General features: G+C 53.3%; 5 protein-coding genes and 1 pseudogene across 5 annotated transcripts; 2 read left to right on the top strand and 4 right to left on the bottom strand.

Moving 5' to 3' along the window:
* Nucleotides 1-1,592: 1,592 nt before the first annotated feature.
* On the bottom strand, nt 1,593-2,120 carry SAPIO_CDS4372 (Uncharacterized protein; the record flags this gene model as incomplete). Its single annotated transcript, XM_016786937.1, has 2 exons — nt 1,593-1,823; nt 1,893-2,120. The coding sequence occupies 2 exons, from the start codon at nt 2,118-2,120 to the stop codon at nt 1,593-1,595; spliced, it is 459 nt and encodes a 152-aa protein (XP_016643539.1).
* Nucleotides 2,121-2,928: 808 nt separating this feature from the next.
* Nucleotides 2,929-4,311, bottom strand: SAPIO_CDS4371 (Uncharacterized protein; the record flags this gene model as incomplete). Its single annotated transcript, XM_016786936.1, has 3 exons — nt 2,929-3,839; nt 3,994-4,160; nt 4,274-4,311. 3 exons carry the CDS (start codon nt 4,309-4,311, stop codon nt 2,929-2,931), a joined length of 1,116 nt encoding a protein of 371 aa, XP_016643538.1.
* A 929-nt stretch (nt 4,312-5,240) lies between these two features.
* SAPIO_CDS4370 lies at nt 5,241-5,726 on the top strand (annotated as a pseudogene; the record flags this gene model as incomplete).
* Nucleotides 5,727-6,484: 758 nt separating this feature from the next.
* On the bottom strand, nt 6,485-8,434 carry SAPIO_CDS4369 (uncharacterized protein; the record flags this gene model as incomplete). The annotated part of the gene is made up of 2 exons (XM_016786935.1): nt 6,485-8,223; nt 8,344-8,434. The coding sequence occupies 2 exons, from the start codon at nt 8,432-8,434 to the stop codon at nt 6,485-6,487; spliced, it is 1,830 nt and encodes a 609-aa protein (XP_016643537.1).
* A 3,017-nt stretch (nt 8,435-11,451) lies between these two features.
* On the top strand, nt 11,452-12,645 carry SAPIO_CDS4368 (Homoisocitrate dehydrogenase; the record flags this gene model as incomplete). The annotated part of the gene is made up of 2 exons (XM_016786934.1): nt 11,452-11,476; nt 11,594-12,645. 2 exons carry the CDS (start codon nt 11,452-11,454, stop codon nt 12,643-12,645), a joined length of 1,077 nt encoding a protein of 358 aa, XP_016643536.1.
* A 671-nt stretch (nt 12,646-13,316) lies between these two features.
* On the bottom strand, nt 13,317-16,007 carry SAPIO_CDS4367 (Elongation factor G, mitochondrial; the record flags this gene model as incomplete). The annotated part of the gene is made up of 4 exons (XM_016786933.1): nt 13,317-13,371; nt 13,457-15,483; nt 15,581-15,692; nt 15,796-16,007. 4 exons carry the CDS (start codon nt 16,005-16,007, stop codon nt 13,317-13,319), a joined length of 2,406 nt encoding a protein of 801 aa, XP_016643535.1.
* Nucleotides 16,008-16,906: the final 899 nt, after the last annotated feature.

Here is a 16,906-nt window from a genome sequence, read left to right as displayed (position 1 = left end):
CCGTGGCAAGAATGAGAGGGGGAGGGAGGGAGGGTGAGCACACAATTAGTGTAATTCTCGTCGCGTTGGTCGAATTTTTAGGATTTGTAGTTGATGGCGCTCGCCCATCGAGAGAGCGCCGGCTGGTATCCGGTAGGGGACGGTACTGGTACATCGTAGCCGCGGAGGGATATACGGAGAGGATCGCAGCTGGAAGGTGCGGCGAGGGCCGCCAGCAGGCCGAGCCAGCACGAAGCTGATGCTGCGCGAAAAAGGTGTCACGACTGGTAGGCGGTGAAAGCGACTAAGAGGGACATAGCAATGAAACGAGGGAGGAAAGGTATGCCGAGGATGGTCTAGTATTTTGGGCTTGCGAGATGGGAGGCTCCGTCGTCGTTCGTCGTCAGCCTACTTCGTGGGTCGCTTTCCTTCCTTCTTCCCCGGGTGACTGAGCGATTCGCTTTTCTCTTTTCTCCTTTCGTTAGAATCGAGATTGATCGAAGTCCTGCAGTAGTTGTGGGTGGCCCAATCGAGAGACTTGGCAGAGGCGATGCACTACGTGTACACTGAATCGAAGTGAGGCGGATTCAATTTAATTCCTCCACAGGCTTTGCACAACAGAACAGAAGGGTGGAATCGAAAAGTCTGAGGGAGAGATTCTAATTCGACTTGAGACGGATACGTAGTTTTTTTTTCCCTTTCTTTCTTATTCTCGGGCCTTCGTAAAAACGTGGAAAAAAAATGCTGGGATCCAGGGTGCAGGAGGGAAGGAAGAGGAGAGATGGACACGGGGAAGGCTTGAGGGATCAATGCCATTTGATTGATGTCAGCTTCTACATCCAGACACGGCAGACACGGACTGGAGCCAGTTGAGCGAATGGAACAAAACTAGGCTGTATGTGGAGGGTGAGCCGAGAGATCCCCCACCGAGCTCAGCCCAGTCGTCGCGTGGCTGAACTGGAACCCAATCAACAATGTCTCACAAGCAAGGGGCCAAGGATGGGGCTGAATGCAGGAGATGATCAATCAGGGCTCAACGTCGACTTGAAGAGAATGGTCATTAATCTTGTCCAACATCACTTCCAATAACCGATAATTCCCAAACATCACAGAGGACAGGAGATGATGCAATGAAATAGCTACAATTGGAGTAGCTAATGTGGAGCTCTTCTACCCACTCCAAGAGACGCTAGAACAGCGCTGAACGTTCAATCAGTGGCGATTGAGTTGAACCATTCCGGTTGCAACTATTAATATTCCCGCGAGACAAACATTCGCTGGCATATTGTCGATTAAGACAAGAAGACAATCCTCGCGAGCGTGGTCTCAGGTCAAGCATCAGATGCAGTTTTCATTCAAGGCAGAAAGGTTAAAGGATGCCAAGGCGAGGATCGATACACTGCTGACTTGTTGCCGGAGTGGCCGCGTGGATTTCGAGTGAGGGCTACTACACAACACATGCCGCCAAAGAAGGACTGGTGCAGAACAACTGCCAGACGTATATTTAAGAGCAGAGCCAGCATGAAAGTTAAGATACAGAAGAGTTGGGATGATGCCCTAATATTCTAACACAACACAAGATCCTACATGTAACATAGCCGCGATTAACTGGACTACTGCCTGAGAGCTCGAAGGAACCGGGGATTCTTGGTGACCGCAAGTGCTACCCAGCCACCAATCAAACAGAGGCCTCCCAGAGGCGTAACGGGGCCCAAAAACCTAAACCTCTCTGGATCGAGAACTAGCGCGTAGAGACTGCCGCTGAACATGGTGATGCCCGCCGTGAACAGAGAACTGGCGATGGGGTTGCCGCTTGCCGCCAGAAGGACACCGGCGTGGATGAGCTGCCAGGGTTAGAATTAACTCGGTTTAAAGTAAGGGTAAAGAAATAAGAACGGGAATGAGAGAAGTACCTGATAATGCGCAGCAGTCGACCAATTGGCGAGCCTCTGAGGGTCAGAGATGCGCGACTTGAGCCCGTGGGCTCCGAATGCACCGAGTCCAACTCCAGCAGCGCCCAAGGCGGCTCCGACTCTCCAAAAAGTGAGGGCGCTCATGTCGTCTTCTGAGGCGGCCTCGTTGCCGGAGGCGGCAGGGTCTATTTGAGGGAGGAGAGGTGTCGATTCGTCGTTGCTGGGCATCGGACGATTGAATGTTGAGGTTGTCTGGACTTCCGATGCTCCCGAAAATAACTCAATTGAAGGTTAAAAAGATGCCGTAGGGTCAGATCTAGCCAGACCTTTGGGTATTCTCACAACTAGTCCTTTTCAATAAGCCTAGGAAAGATCTCCTGGATCGTTACACTAGAGATAGAACAATGAATTGGCTGACCGAGGACAACACCACAACAATCAATTGAAGGAGCTTGGTTAGCAGAGGTCGGGTTTATAAGCAAGCTTAAGCTCACTGAGACAAGAATACACTACTTCGTACGGTACGTACAATTTTATCGAATTCAAACCATTCAATGACGATATGCGTGGTGGGTCTCCGAATGACTAAGATCAATCATCATATCCTCCATTACATCCCATCAATCCATCAATCCCCGATCGATGAAAGACCTCTCAAAATCTCAAAATCCGACACCCTGACTCGACCAACAACAAATTCTATCCCGTCCTTGACGTTTCATAAGGGGCATTGCATTTCGCCAGAGAGCTTCTGTACTCATAGAGGTGAAGCTTGTTTGTTCCGTCCCAATTGGAAGTTAGCTCAAATTCTATAGAGCCGGGTTGGCGACTTTACAGCACAGAGAACGCATCTGTATCACGAATTGTCCAGAATAGAAACTAATCATGATCCCATTCTTAGCCCAAGTCGATACCCCATTACCTGAATAAACTACTGAACCTAGATTCACCTCGAAAGGAAATATAAGCTACGCCTCTCACCACAGATTAAGGGCCAAAAACGCGGGGAGAACTATATACATACCACCTGCAACTCTTATCCAAACCTCTTCTCAATCTTCTTCAGCATACCGCCAACACCCCGCTCCAACCGCCCCGTCTGCTCCTCAAGCCGTGATTTGCTCGTGTACTTAGACGCTTGTTCCCCCTCACCTGGCTTGTACACTTGCTGGTGAACCGAATAATCCTGTCGTCCTGCTGTCGCCTGGGACGCACCGCTGGCCGGGTTGTACGGGCGATGCCCTGCAGGCGGGGGCGGAGGTGGCGGCGCAAACCCAGGCGAACCGGGGAATGCGTTGCCGTAAGGGCTGGAGAGTCCCGGAGATCCCAACCCGCCGTGCAAGGGCATCGTGGCTGATCGCTGCAGACCAGGGTGTGGGCCTCCTCTCGCTCCCGGGAGTCCGGGAGGACCAGGCAGCCCGGGACCGCCGGGCGGCGGCGGGGGCAACCCTGGAGAGAACGGCTGCTGGTGATTATCGTACGCCATGGCCATAGCTAAGGGGTTCACGGCCCCGTCATCTGGAGGAGGCGTCTTCTCGCGGTGCGTAAGGGTTTCGGGGGCCGCTGGCGCAGCGGGGTTATACGCCATCGGCGCAAAGTTTGCCGGCGCCTGCTCGACCTGCTTTCCCGCATTGCCCCGTGCGGATCCATCGAGGGCCACCTTTTCTAGCTGCTGTACGACGGAGCTCGCCTCGGATGGCGCCGGCTCGTCGAGGATCTCTACCTGCGCGGCTGGGAGAACACGCCTGATGCCGTTGACGAACTGAAGGGCGTCTGACTGCGTCCAAAAGTAAATGTCTAGCGAGTGAAGCTTGTAGTGGTATTTGTTCTCGTTTTTAGGATCGTACGTTGGGAGATGCCATTCATTTGCGTCGTTCGTTTCGCCGACCGTGAGCGAGACTAGAGTGTGTTGTTTGTACGAGTATCGTAGGTGGGCCTTATCCAGATCTAAAGAGAAGAGCAACAGCAATTAGATGACGGACTTCCCCTCTTCCGCGGTTTATATAACGAGCCGCGCAAGCAAATACAAAGCATAAATATTGCGCGATACACCCTCGCCTTGGGAGCGACTCTTAGAGTGCTAGGGGAGGGGCTTGCTTACGTCCTTCGAAAGCATCCTGGTCATCGGTTCCAGCATTGTTGGCAATTTCGACGCGCGCCCTTCTTTCGCTCGGATTCTCGAATAAGTAAACGTAAGATCCCTTGTCGAATCGGTGATGGGGCGGTTTCTGCGTCGGCGGGCCGTAAAAGTAGTGAATGTCGCCGTAGCTGCGCGGGCGCCGGGCCTCTTGTTAGCCGCTGCTAGTTCTGCCCCGAAGAGTTGCGCCAATTCCAACTTCGAATCCCCATATCGCAGCAACTGTCAGTCGTGAATAACTTACAGCGTGGCGATGTTCTCCTCGCCTGGGTTGGCCGCCATGCTCGTTGTAGTAGTCGCAATCGGTGTTGCGGGCTCTCACAAACAGATGGTGTACTTGGGAGGTCCCCCCGCTTCGAAATGGAAATGGGATCAAGGATTGATATCCGTTCAAGTCGTTTGAAAGAGGAAAAGAAGAAGAAGCTAGGCTTGCGCGAGCTCGCTACACGTATGATGAAATCACATTCGCCTAGTACGCGCTCTAATTAAGGAGAGAGGGCGGATGTGGTGAGGGAGCTCTCAGGGAGGCTGGATGGGATTAAATGGAAATAGTTTGCGGCTGCCTCCCCCGCGTAGCTTTTCTATGAATAGAATGGGACGTCTATCTGTATTACTTGCCCCTCAGGGCTCTGATGAGAGTATGCTTAGAGTGGTCCAGACCACCAACCACGTCCTAAGAGAGCATGCAGCTCTGCCGTGGTTGGAAAGTCGGGCGCTTAGAGATCGAAATACTCATTCCTTGAGAGCAAATTCAACCAACCAAATCGAGTTGAAGTTCTTGCTTGCTTGGCTTAGTTTGCCAGAGGTCAAAGGACGGAGACGTTGGAGGTACGTACCTGTGTACTCCTGCGAGGATTCAATTATTCTGTATCGCTTAGTCATCCACAACACCTCATCTTCAACAAGGGAAAGCCTTGAAATTTTTGGTTGCTGGAATATCGCGACCAAGCCTTGAACCGCGTGTTCAGTAGCCAGCCCGAGTTAACGCAAGCGACGACAACCCCCCCGAAACAATTGGATTGTCCAATTTCGTCGCCTTCGATCTAGACTATCCTCCACTTCCAGGGCGCATTGCCGACCGCCTCTCACTCGGTCGATTGACTTTGCTCTCGTGCCCATCTGGTGGCCCCATCTCCATCGGACTCTCTTCACCAAGCCTTTTTCCGCCTCACTACACGTCATAAAGGACATCCCCCAAAGGAAGCGACAAGATGGGCATCCACTCGATAGTCAACACCTGCTCCCACCTCCAAAACGCCTCCCGCGCCCGCCTCGGCCTAACCTCCATCCCCAACAACAAATACAACCTCCTCCTCGCCCTCGCCCTCCACCGCGCCGGCTACATCTCCAGCGTCACTCGCGGCGGCCCTACCCCCCCGGACCCGGAGACCATCAACTCCCAACCCCCCGAACCAGTCACCCACGCCAACGTCGCGACGAGGAGGCTCTGGCTCGGCCTTAAGTACTGGGATGGGAAGCCCGTCTTGTCCAACCTCCAGTGTGTGAGCAAGCCCAAGAGGCTGGTGACTATGAACTTGACGGGCCTCGAGAGGGTTGTAAGGGGGCTGCCGTCGCAGCAGTTCCCTGGTTTGACTTTGGGCGAGTCGCTTTTCCTGTCGACTGATTTGGGTGTTATGGAGGCGAGGGAGGCGATTGAGAGGCACCGAGGCGGACTTCTATTGTGTAGGGTGTCATAATGAATGGAAGATAGGGAGTGTACGAGCGGGAGGAAGAAAAGGAGCTGAGAAGCGGTGTTGCATCCTATGTTGAATGTTGAGGAGTGGATCTGGAGTTTAGCCCACTCAAGAGCCAGTATTTGGCATTTAGCCCTTCATCACCAATTTGTATATTATATTGTTAGACAAACCCATCCTTGAGAAAATACTTGGCAATCATAGACAGAACCGTGTATCACTTGGACGCTGGCAGGCTATCTATATGACGGAGAGTCATTGGATTTGTACTTGGGAGAGAGAGGGGTGATGCAGTTTCAATTTTAAACAACTATCTGTATCAAAAAATACCTATTCGAAAAGAAAACATTGAAACACATCTACACGAAATCCAGAAGATGCTGTCCTTACACCGGTGATGTCGTGTGGTGTGCGAATGTGTCGAGAAAAAAAAAAAAAGAAAGTAACCAGAAAGTATGAGAGAAAGCCAGAAAGGTATATGGGGAAACAAGACGAAAAACAGTTGAAGAAGAGAAAGGGAAAAGATGAAATAGAACACAAACGCCTTTTGCTCCATCAAGTGCGCCTCGCTTTTTTTTGTAGCTCTAAGGTATCAATATGAGGTTCCTCCACTTACTACATGTTTGCAAAAACCACGGAATCGATAACAATTTGCCTTCTAAATTTGCCGAATAAAATGGTCATCGCTTCCCCGGGTAACTTTATTTCCTCTCCGGGCTAAATGGGATTCCTGTCCATGCATATCGTGGGATATAACACCTTTACCACGTCTCCAGCTCGGCTTCGGTAGTGGAAATAGCTGCCACGGCATCGGCTTCAGGGGCAATCACGGGGCCGTCTTCAACGGCAGCGGCCTCGGATGGGGAAATGACATCCGTTTCGTCAGACACGGTAGGCTCGACCGCCTCGACCGCGTCGTCTGCTTCGATCGGAGCAACAGTTGGAGCAATCTCCGCAGTCTCAACGGGCTCTTCATTGATTTCGAGCTTCGCGACGTCAGAGGCAAGCTCGGCAACTGAAGTAGAATCCTCCTGGGTCAAGGGCTGTTCCACGGCCGGCTCTTCAGGCTCTTCAGGTTCCTGAGACTTCTCCACGGGCTCGATAGTCGGCTCAGCGACCTCCGCGTCCTTGGCGTCTGCGGCGGCAGCCGGTTCTGTAGGCTCCGCGGGAGCTGTCTTGCTAGCGGCCGCCTTTACAGCCTCGACCATCTCTTCCGTAATGGGCTCTGCAGCAGGTGGTTCCTTCGCCGCGCTGCCGGGAGTCGCTGTCCTTGAGGGGCTAACAGATCGAGAAGCTAGCCTCCTGTTGCTAGAGACGCTCCTGACTCGGTTCTCTCCCCGCTGCCCAGACCGGTCACCCTGCCGAGTAGGGGCGCGCTTAACCGGGGGTTTCCTCGGTGGAGTGACGGGAGCTTTCTCCGAGGTTTTCGACTTGGAACTCTGAGTTGGACGCATCATGCGAGCGAGGAAGCCTTCATCAACCTGCTTTTCCTTCTTGAGAGCAGGTTTCTCCGGAGTCGTCTTCTTAGGCGGGGGCCCCACACTAGGTCGGGGACGACCGATGGAGGAAGATTTCCGCCTGAGCGTGGAGGCGGCCGTTGAGGTGCTAGCCCGGCTTGAGGAACGAACGAGGGACTGTGCCGCTTGATGGCTACCAGCAGAGCCTGAGGAGAGACGTGCCGAGTTGATCTTGGAGCCTGATGCCGCGGTCTGTGCCATGAGGCTTGCGGGGAGCTTGACTGGCTTCGTCGGAGACTTGGGCTTGGGCTTAACGAAGCCGATGCCCGAAGTCAAGCTATTGGAGGGAGAAACATGGATCGGCGGCGGCTTTCTGGCGGCGGAGGATGGTGTAGCCTTCTGGGAGGGGGCCGCGGAAGCCGGTTTGGTGGGCGTGGCAGTTGCCGTCGTCTTCTTTGGAGCAACGAGTGCCGGGGAACGCGGGGCCTTCGCGACCCTGGGCTCGCGGAGAGAGGGGCTGGCGAGAGGCTTGACGACTGAGGGAGACTTTGCACCAGCTCTTGTGGGAGGCTTAGCAGCGGAGGAGACGGGAAGATGTGCGGGGCGAGGACGAGTGTCGGCCTTTGCGTCGGTGCTCGGCTTAGTTGGGGGGTCTCGGGCTTGTTTTGTGCCCGACTTGGGTGCCGTCTTTGGAGCCAATTTGACCTTTGGCTCTTGAGGCGGCCCCTGGGGAGAAGCGGAAGCAGCCGAAGCCCTGCTCACCGTGGTCGGGTGAGTCTCGGGGGCAAAGGAGATCGGGACCGGCTCTGTGCTGAATTCGATATGAATGCTCTTGACCGGCTCTTCAAGGGCTATGATGGACTCGGGCTTCTCGGGGACGCTGGTAGCAACCGTTTCGGCACCTTCGGTGGTTTCGTTACTTAGACGACGTCTTGAAACACTTGACTCGTCACTATGATCTCTCCGGAGGCCAACCCTACCGTCCTTTTCAATAGCGATAAAATTGGTCCGAACTTTCGAGAGCGGTTTCGCGTCTATATTGCCTAATGCTCAGGGACATGGTTAGCAACACACCTCAGTCGCCTTGAGAAGAAGAGTATGGCAGGGGACTAGAGCCGTTTGCAGAGTCGAAATATAAGGCATGAGAACTTGGGTCTTCTTACCAGAGGGGCCAGGGGTACGTCCACGCTCGGGAGGGCTTACGGCATCGCCCTTGTTTTCAAACATCGCCCGAAGGTTCCTGACTTGACTCATTTTGTCGGTGAATATATCAGAGGTTCTACGAGTTGACCTTGAAGGGGCTGAGAGGGTATGTCCTTGCGGACGCTTGGTTCTAGGGGCGGACTGAGGATGGTCGGATGGATGTATATTAGCGCTCGCAACTGCAGACGAGCGAGGTCAGTGTCGACCGAGGACAGTTAAAAAGGGCGTCTGTTTGGTGGTTGATGGGCGGCAGCGACAGCCACGGCGAAGTCGGGAGGGTGAGAGGAGTACTCGTATCGTGTCCGACGAAAAGACTGCATGCCGCGGATGGGCTGAGCAGGTGTATCAACTCCAGGCGGGGGGGACCAAGGAGTTGGGGACGTGGTCACGACATGCGACAGCACATAGAGGCGAGGTCAATAAGTTGCGATGAGATGAGGCTAGAGGCGGGGAGGGGGTATGAAAGGACAGATGCGAGGAAGGAGAGGAAAGGAAAAAAAAAAAAGCCAATGTGGCCTGGGATGTGCGCGTTGATGCCTTTAGCAAGGAGGATGGAGATCAGTTGTTGATGTGACGGGGTACCGTGGAGGACGGATACGGGAGCAAACGAGTGGCTCTTTCATTAAACAGACGAGGCAAGTGGCTGTTCTGGGTTGGGTACAAGTCACATTTGGAAACGAAACCGTGGAAAGTGGTACTTGTACACGCTCCTTCCCACGGAGAAATACAAGGACGAAGTACGAAGTTATTCTCGATGTTGTCGTAAACGTGAGATGGTGACGGATCAATTGATGGGTCCGTTTGATTCGGGTCCTTTAATTACATGGGACGTTTCCCCCTAAAACGGGCACTAGAGCCCTTCTGTAAATTTGATTGGGACCCCTGATTATTCCCAAACCGGAATGCTCTTGGGGGCCTTTTCGGGGTTGGAGCCTCCTTCCAGTTTCCAGTTTTCTTCGAGGTACTTCGCAATGTGTACTTTGACGATGCATGTAAGAAGTACTTATAGTAGAGAGACGATGTGGCCCAGTCGACTGTAGTAGTACCAGGTACAATGTGGTATTGAGCCTTTTAAGTTGTTTGAAGATGGTGGCCTTGAAGCATAAACATTGGCGTACTGGGGGTTTACGGAGGGTGTCAGGGGTTCTTCATGTGCAACAGGTCCTCTCGGCGTGAGCGGAAGATTAGCGTCAGGATGGTCAGGACATTCAGGACGGTCAAAGTATCCCCACAGGATGCGGAGCGTGTCCTGTCCAACAGAACTCAATGGCTCGGGCTTTGGACAGGTCGGGGCCGTGGACAACGAGCCTGCCTGTGTACTTCAGGAACTTCAGGAACGCCAAGTCAATTGATTAGTATGACCGTATGTACAAGTACTTGATCCCCTGGTCCTGGTCCCCTATTACGTCGGTGCACAATTAGGGTGCTGCAGTCTTACAAAGTACTTGTAACCAGTCTACTTCTCCTTCCTCGCCAACGTGTGGCCTGGCCATGCTCAACGAGCTACATACATGGATACTTTCAGAGGCAGGCATCAAACCGTTCAGGATAACGGCACACACTCATAGTGAGTGGGTGGGCGCTCAGTAGTGTGATAGTCGAAGACCAAAATAACATGAAGTGACCCCTCTGGCCCATTTCATTGTTGACAAGCTGTTATTAACTTGTTCATCCGATCTCTCTCTGCGTTTCTCGGCAACGGGTAGCGCCTCGCGCTCATGGTCCCACGAGATTGGGAGCCGTACCAAATACGGAGTAGCCCAGAGTCTCGTGAGATGCAGGATATTTATGTACGAAGTATGCGTAAACTACATGCAACTGAGGTCTGGTCTGTCTTGCCCCTGGTTACATATTTGATGCGTCTCGTGCAAAACCTGCACATGCAATGCACCACTGCATTTGATTAGGGGAATGAGTCTGCGTGGCAAACGCAGATGTCCTCGAAATGGACGTTCCCCTTAAACCTGGGCAACAGTAATTGCTGTTTTGAAGGGACCAGACTCGTACATGAATACTCTGTTCCCGTAACTATCTTGTTATCCACCATCGGATTCTTCGAGTATTAATATGCAATATTGGCAGGATCGACGCCCATCATAATACTCGTCAATGATGTATGGTACGAGGGGTATTTTCCGGAGGGATATTCGGGACGACGGATTTGGAAGAAGTCTCCGAGGTCAACATCGCTGGTGTGTACGATGTACGCCTGTGTGTCGTCTCACAATAACGATGCCACTCGTGCCATTGGGGAGAAAAAGAGGGGAAGGCCATTACAGACTTGTTCTTCTGCTGCCTTCGCGAATGCAACTGGAGCTCTCTGGCTCAAAAGTGATGCCGCAGTGGGCGATTCCTCTAGAACCCACACTACCTCGCTAGCCAGTGGAGACGACGAACTTGAAGATCAAGCATCCCATGTTTCGGCCCCAACTCGTGTATTCACTCTCGGCATTAGGGCAGGCAGGTTGACGAGGAGCAACCGCGGGACTGAGTAAATTAAACGTTATGTACGAAGGAGTTTCCCCTCCAAGATTGCCCGTGAAGGCATGAACCTGGTTTGAGACGTTTCTAGAAGGCGCTGTGTTTCCGCTGGTTGTGAGTGGATGTAACGTCAAATTACACATTATCCGAGGAACCAGTGACCAAGGTTAAAACCAAACCGCTGCTGGCTACTTCGTAGTTGCTCTCCCAGTTGACTTGACTTGATTGATTGTTGATGGTCTGTGGAAGTGGGAATTCGAGCCACAACGCTGTAAAGACTGCGCCGAGCCATCTTCGGAGGTATTTGATGCTTCAATGTTAGATACTGCTAGGTTCAATGGGCGATTTAAACATAAATCAATCCATTAATACAAGGGTTGTCGCAATGTCATTCTATAATCAATTGATATCAGTTGATTCTTGTCAAGTTGTAGAGGGGCTCTAGGCTCGAGAGCTTGGCCGATGGCCGGACCTGCGTTTTGCATCATCCGAACCGTTCTCCCGAAAATTATAAACTTTTTTACACCTTCCTCTTCTTCCCAGCTCCCACCCAAACCACCCCTTCACATCAGCATCCCAAACTCACAATGGCTGCCCGGACGCTTCGAATTGGTACGTATCCTTGAATTGAGCTCTATCCCGATCCAACAGAGCAGCAACGAGGCTTTTCGCCGCCGTGATCCCGCCAATGTCGTGTGACTGACTGAGGTCCTTGCCCCGATTTCGCAGGTCTCATCCCCGGCGATGGCATCGGCAAAGAGGTCATCCCCGCCGGCCGCCGTATCCTCGAGGCCCTCCCCGCCTCCCTCGGCCTCAAGTTCGACTTCGTAGACCTCAAAGCCGGCTTCGAGACCTTCGAGCAGACCGGCGCCGCCCTCCCCGACAAGACCGTCGAGGTCCTCAAGAAGGAGTGCGACGGCGCCCTCTTCGGTGCCGTGAGCTCCCCCACCACCGCCGTCAAGGGCTACTCCTCCCCCATCGTCGCCCTGCGCAAGAAGCTCGACTTGTACGCCAACGTGCGTCCCGTCAAAACCGTCCTCACGGCCCCGAAGCCCATCGACATGGTCATTGTCCGTGAGAACACCGAGGACCTCTACGTCAAGGAGGAGAGGACCTTCGATGCCACCGACGGCTCTGGAAAGGTCGCCGAGGCCATCAAGCGCATCTCCGAGAGGGCTTCGTACCGCATCGCCGCCATGGCTGGTGAAATCGCCCTCCGCCGCCAGAAGATCCGCGAGGCCGGCGCCCCTAGCATCCATTCCGGTCCCCTCGTCACCATCACCCACAAGTCCAACGTCCTCTCCCAGACCGACGGCCTCTTCCGTAGCACCGCCCGCGCCGCTCTCTCCGAGGACCGCTTCGCCTCCGTCAAGACCGAGGAGCAGATCGTCGACTCCATGGTCTACAAGCTCTTCCGCCAGCCCGAGGCCTACGACGTCATCGTCGCCCCCAACTTGTACGGTGATATCCTCTCCGACGGTGCTGCTGCTCTCGTCGGTTCCCTTGGTCTCGTTCCTAGCGCCAATGTTGGCGAGGGCTTCGCCATCGGTGAGCCCTGCCACGGAAGCGCCCCCGATATCCAGGGCCAGGGCATCGCCAACCCTATTGCCACCCTTAGGAGCGCTGCCCTTATGCTCGAGTTCTTGAACGAGGAGGAGGCTGCTGCCAAGATCTACGCCGCTGTTGACGGCAACCTCGAGGATGGAAAGATCCTTAGCCCTGATCTTGGTGGTAAGGCCACCACCGAGGAGGTCCTCCAGGATGTCCTCAGGAGGTTATAAAGAAATGCCGGCCCGTCGAAAATTGTGCGTGTGAAGGTGGAGGATAGGCGTGTAGGACTATAAAACTTGTTTGGATGATCCTCTGATGTGATCCTGTACTTGAAGATATCAACTAGCTAGAGCAGGTTTTAAAAAGCGTTTCGGTCCTTTACTTCTAGTACCCAAGTGATAAACCCAGTTGATGATGTTCTTGGTATGAGAGTGGATTTGTCAAGTTACATAGTAGTCTATATTTTAAGTACATATTCATGCCAACGGTTTCCTCCTTTTGGTTTCGCTCTCATTAACACACCCCGAATAATATCGTAGTCCCGGAGCCAACCGGTAAATCTATGCCGTACACGAGCCCAAGAAAACGGAACCCCTGCTTCATCGCTCGACTTGCCTTCCGCAAACAAATGTTACAACTGTAGATATGGGGATAGCCTCCAGGCGCCATGCATAAAAACAGTACTCTTTTTCCTCTTTCTTTCCGCCTCAGTTCGAGCAAATTAGTAAAACAAGTGGTGGAAGAATTGGTATAATACATGCATAGTCAATGGAGAGGCCACCATATATCCAACCTCCATAATGCCGGACGCTGGATAAGAGCGACCCATAGTAACGGATTCTTCAGGGGATAGGGAGAGCATATCTCAGTGCCCCTCCTCTCCCCTCTGCGATGACCTTGCTTATTTGGTTCGCTTAGCCTCGAGCTCCTTCTGGTAGTTGGCAACCAGCTCCTTCCTGTAAGGTGACAGTTAGCAACCAAGAACTTCAAGGGTTCTCCTGTACGGGAATTAAGGGGGATAAGAGGGTCTGTGGGTCTTACTGGAGATGAGGAGGCGCAGGGGCGTAGTGGCTGAACTCGAGGTTGAACTCGCCCTTGCCCTGAGTGGCAGCTCTCAACTGAGTGCTGAAGCCAAACATGGAGTTGAGACTGCAGTCAGAGACGCTGGTAAAGTCCTCGGAGCCGACCTCAGTATCGTGAATGGTCGCGGTGCGCTTGTTCAGGAGCATAAGAATGTTGCCCTGGAACTCATTGGGGGCCGTGATGTGGGTCTTCATGAGGGGCTCCAGCACCTGACCGTTGGCCTCCTTGAAAGCCTTCTCGAAGGCCATTTGAGTAGCCAAGCTGAAGGCGTAATCGGAGGAGTCAGTAACGTGAGTGGAACCGTCATTGATGACCATCTTGACACCAATGACCTTGTGGCCAAGGAGGGGACCCTTCTGGCACGCCTGCTCGAAACCCTTGGCGCAAGCGCTGAGGAACTTCTCGGGAATGCTGCCACCGACAACCTGCTGCTCAAAGAGGTTTGTCTCCGGGTCATCGTTGGGCTCAATCCAGCCGGCAACACGGGCATAGTCTCCAGGACCACCCGACTGGCGCTTGAGGAGGAAGTCAAACTCGGTTCGCTGGCCAATAGTTTCTCTGTACGAGACACGGGGTTGTCCGGTCACGCAGTCTACCTTGTACTCTCGGCGAAGGCGCTCGACGTAGATTTCGAGATGGAGTTCTCCCATACCAGAAATGATGGTCTCCTCGCTTTCGGGGTCGACGTGAAGTCGGAAAGTCGGGTCCTCGCGCTGGAAGCGGTTCATGGCCTTACTGAAGTTGTCGGCGTCACTCGACTTCTTGGGCTTGATGGAGAGCGACATGACGGCCTCGGGAACGAACATGGACGACATGGCGTAAGGGAGCCCACCGTCGGTGAAGGTGTCACCCGAAGCACAGTCAACACCGAAGACGGCACAGATTTCGCCGGCGCCGATCTCGTTTACGTCCTCCAATTCGTTGGAGTGCATGCGCACAATTCTGGGGATCCTGACCTTCTTGCCCGTTCGGGAGTTGAAGAGGTAGCTGCTCTTCTTCAGCTTGCCTTGGTAGACTCGGATGTATGTGAGCTGGCCGTAGTTGTTCTCCTCGAGCTTGAAGGCCAGTCCGACAAACGGCAGAGAGTTATACGGCACAAGAGCGACGGGTTCCTCGTTCTTGGATGTGTCGAGACCCAAGTTCTCAACCTCACCGGGGTCCGGCAGGTAGTCGCAGACGGCATCGAGGACGGGCTGGATACCCTTGTCGCCGAGAGCGGTACCCATCATCACGGGGGTAAACTTGAGGCCGATGGTGGCGCGTCGGATAGCAGCCTTGATCTGGGGGATGGTAGGCTCTTGCTCGTCCAGGAACATCTCGGCCATTTCATCATCGACATCGGCAAGCTTCTCGATGAGGACCTGCCGCTTCTCAAGTGCCATGTCCTTGAATTGGGCGGGAATCTCGTCGGTCACCCTCACCTTGGTGCCTCTAGGTCCTTCGAAGTAGATGGCCTTCATTTCGATAATGTCGATGACACCCTCGAAGTCGCTCTCGGCGCCCATGGGGATCTGAATAGCGGCGGCGGGAATCTTGAGCTTGGAGTTGATCTGCTCAACGGCCTTCCAGGGATTCGCACCCATGCGATCCATCTTGTTGACAAAACTGATGCGGGGGACGTTGTACCTCTTCATCTGACGGTCGACGGTGATGGTCTGACTCTGCACCGCGCTGACGGCGCAGAGGATCATGACGGCACCGTCAAGGACACGAAGAGCACGCTCGACCTCAATGGTGAAGTCAATATGGCCTGGGGTGTCGATGAGATTAATGTGGAACTGCTTGTCCTCGCCATTCTCGGTCTTGGTCCAGTCGCAGAAGGTCGCGGCGGACTGGATGGTGATACCCTTCTCACGCTCGAGATCCATGGAGTCCATCTTGGCACCGACGGAATCCTTGCCTCGGACCTCGTGTATCGCCTTGATTCGGCCCGTGTAGAAGAGAATTCGCTCAGTACATGTCGTTTTTCCGCTGTCGATGTGGGCCTAAAGAAAGGGAATGTTGCCTGGTTAGACGATTGTAGCTAAGGGGACGAAGGGTGAGAGGCGAGAGAGATATAAAAGCGAGGGCTGTTGAACATACAGCGATTCCGATATTTCGTACTCGCGAAAGCCTGAGTGCTTCCTCGGGACTCAAGCGCGCCGCGGCGGTCTCAACGGTCACATTGGAAGCCTCTTCCTGGGCCGCTCGTAACCTAATGGCCGCAAATGTGTTAGCCAACAATGGCATGACCAACTCGTTGCCACCAGCCTGCATTCACCGGGGCAGGGGGGGCAAGTGAAAAGATAAGAACATACGCTTCAGCAGCAGCCGAGGATCGTAACCTCAGCGACGTTGTGAACCTCCGGCATGATGACACTAAAGGAACGCGAGCCGGTTGAGGGCCACTTGAGGGCTGCGCGACATGGTAAGTGTTGAGGAAGCTCAAGCGCTGAGCGCGACTGGCCAGAGAATGAGATGGACGGAGGAGACCGCCATTGACGGCCCTGGCGGCTCTGATGACCCTCATCGCGAACTCGAGTCTGCAGTGACAAACAGACTTCTAGATCATCGGCAATGGGTGGAAAAAGAAGAGGTGTGGTTGGTATGAAGGATAATCCTCGAGTAGCCTCTTCCGACACTTTTTTTTTTTCTTTGTCCTCGAGGTACAAAGTATATTGTAGCGCCGCCAACCGGGATCCACCGAATCAGGAGATGCTCTTTCCCATCTCCTATTGTGGTTGGTTCAGTCAAATCTGGATTGACAGGGCCATCTACTTGACTAAGACTTTTTTTTTAAGTGTACTTCAGGCTTGTACTTTGACACAAGTAAGGACGAAGTCGATGTATTTCTAGCGGACCCAGTCATCAACGGGCGAATGGGAATATCTCGGTTGATGATTATGGTCACAACACAACTACCATGTTAACCGAATTTCCTCCCCTTCCAATGGGTGAACCAAGACTCTGCTCTTCTTCGTTCATTGATATTGTTAGCGATCAAGCTCTGTGATCCGGCTTTAAACTCGAATCGAAATTTTACTACTACGATTGGTGTGAGGTGGGCATGTGAGAACGGCAAGATGTGTCATCGTCGATAGCTGTCGACGGTGGGAACACCTTCGATTCCTTCAACTACTTTTGCCAGAAATCAGGAAGATTGGTAAAAACACATTCGGATACGCATTCCATGAAGGCTCACTCCAGTTTTGGCTTGGACGATCACTCCCATGGGGCAGCAAGGTGCTACTGTGACGGAACGATATAGTGTTTCCTAGAACTACTTATTTTGATGTATTGAGGTGTTACTCAGCGCCGCTGTATTGGTGTCCAGCTGTTCGTCATGTTCGCAATTACATCCACGGATGTTGTTCCACTCTGTCTCCCTGCGCTCGAGGATGAGACGGAGGAGAGAGGAGACTCGACATG

This window comes from Scedosporium apiospermum (assembly GCF_000732125.1).
Source record: "Scedosporium apiospermum strain IHEM 14462 chromosome Unknown SEQ_SAPIO_0091, whole genome shotgun sequence".
Taxonomy (NCBI): domain Eukaryota; kingdom Fungi; phylum Ascomycota; class Sordariomycetes; order Microascales; family Microascaceae; genus Scedosporium; species Scedosporium apiospermum.
Note: the sequence above shows the minus strand (reverse complement) of the source record. Positions and strands in the feature narration are given on the sequence as shown.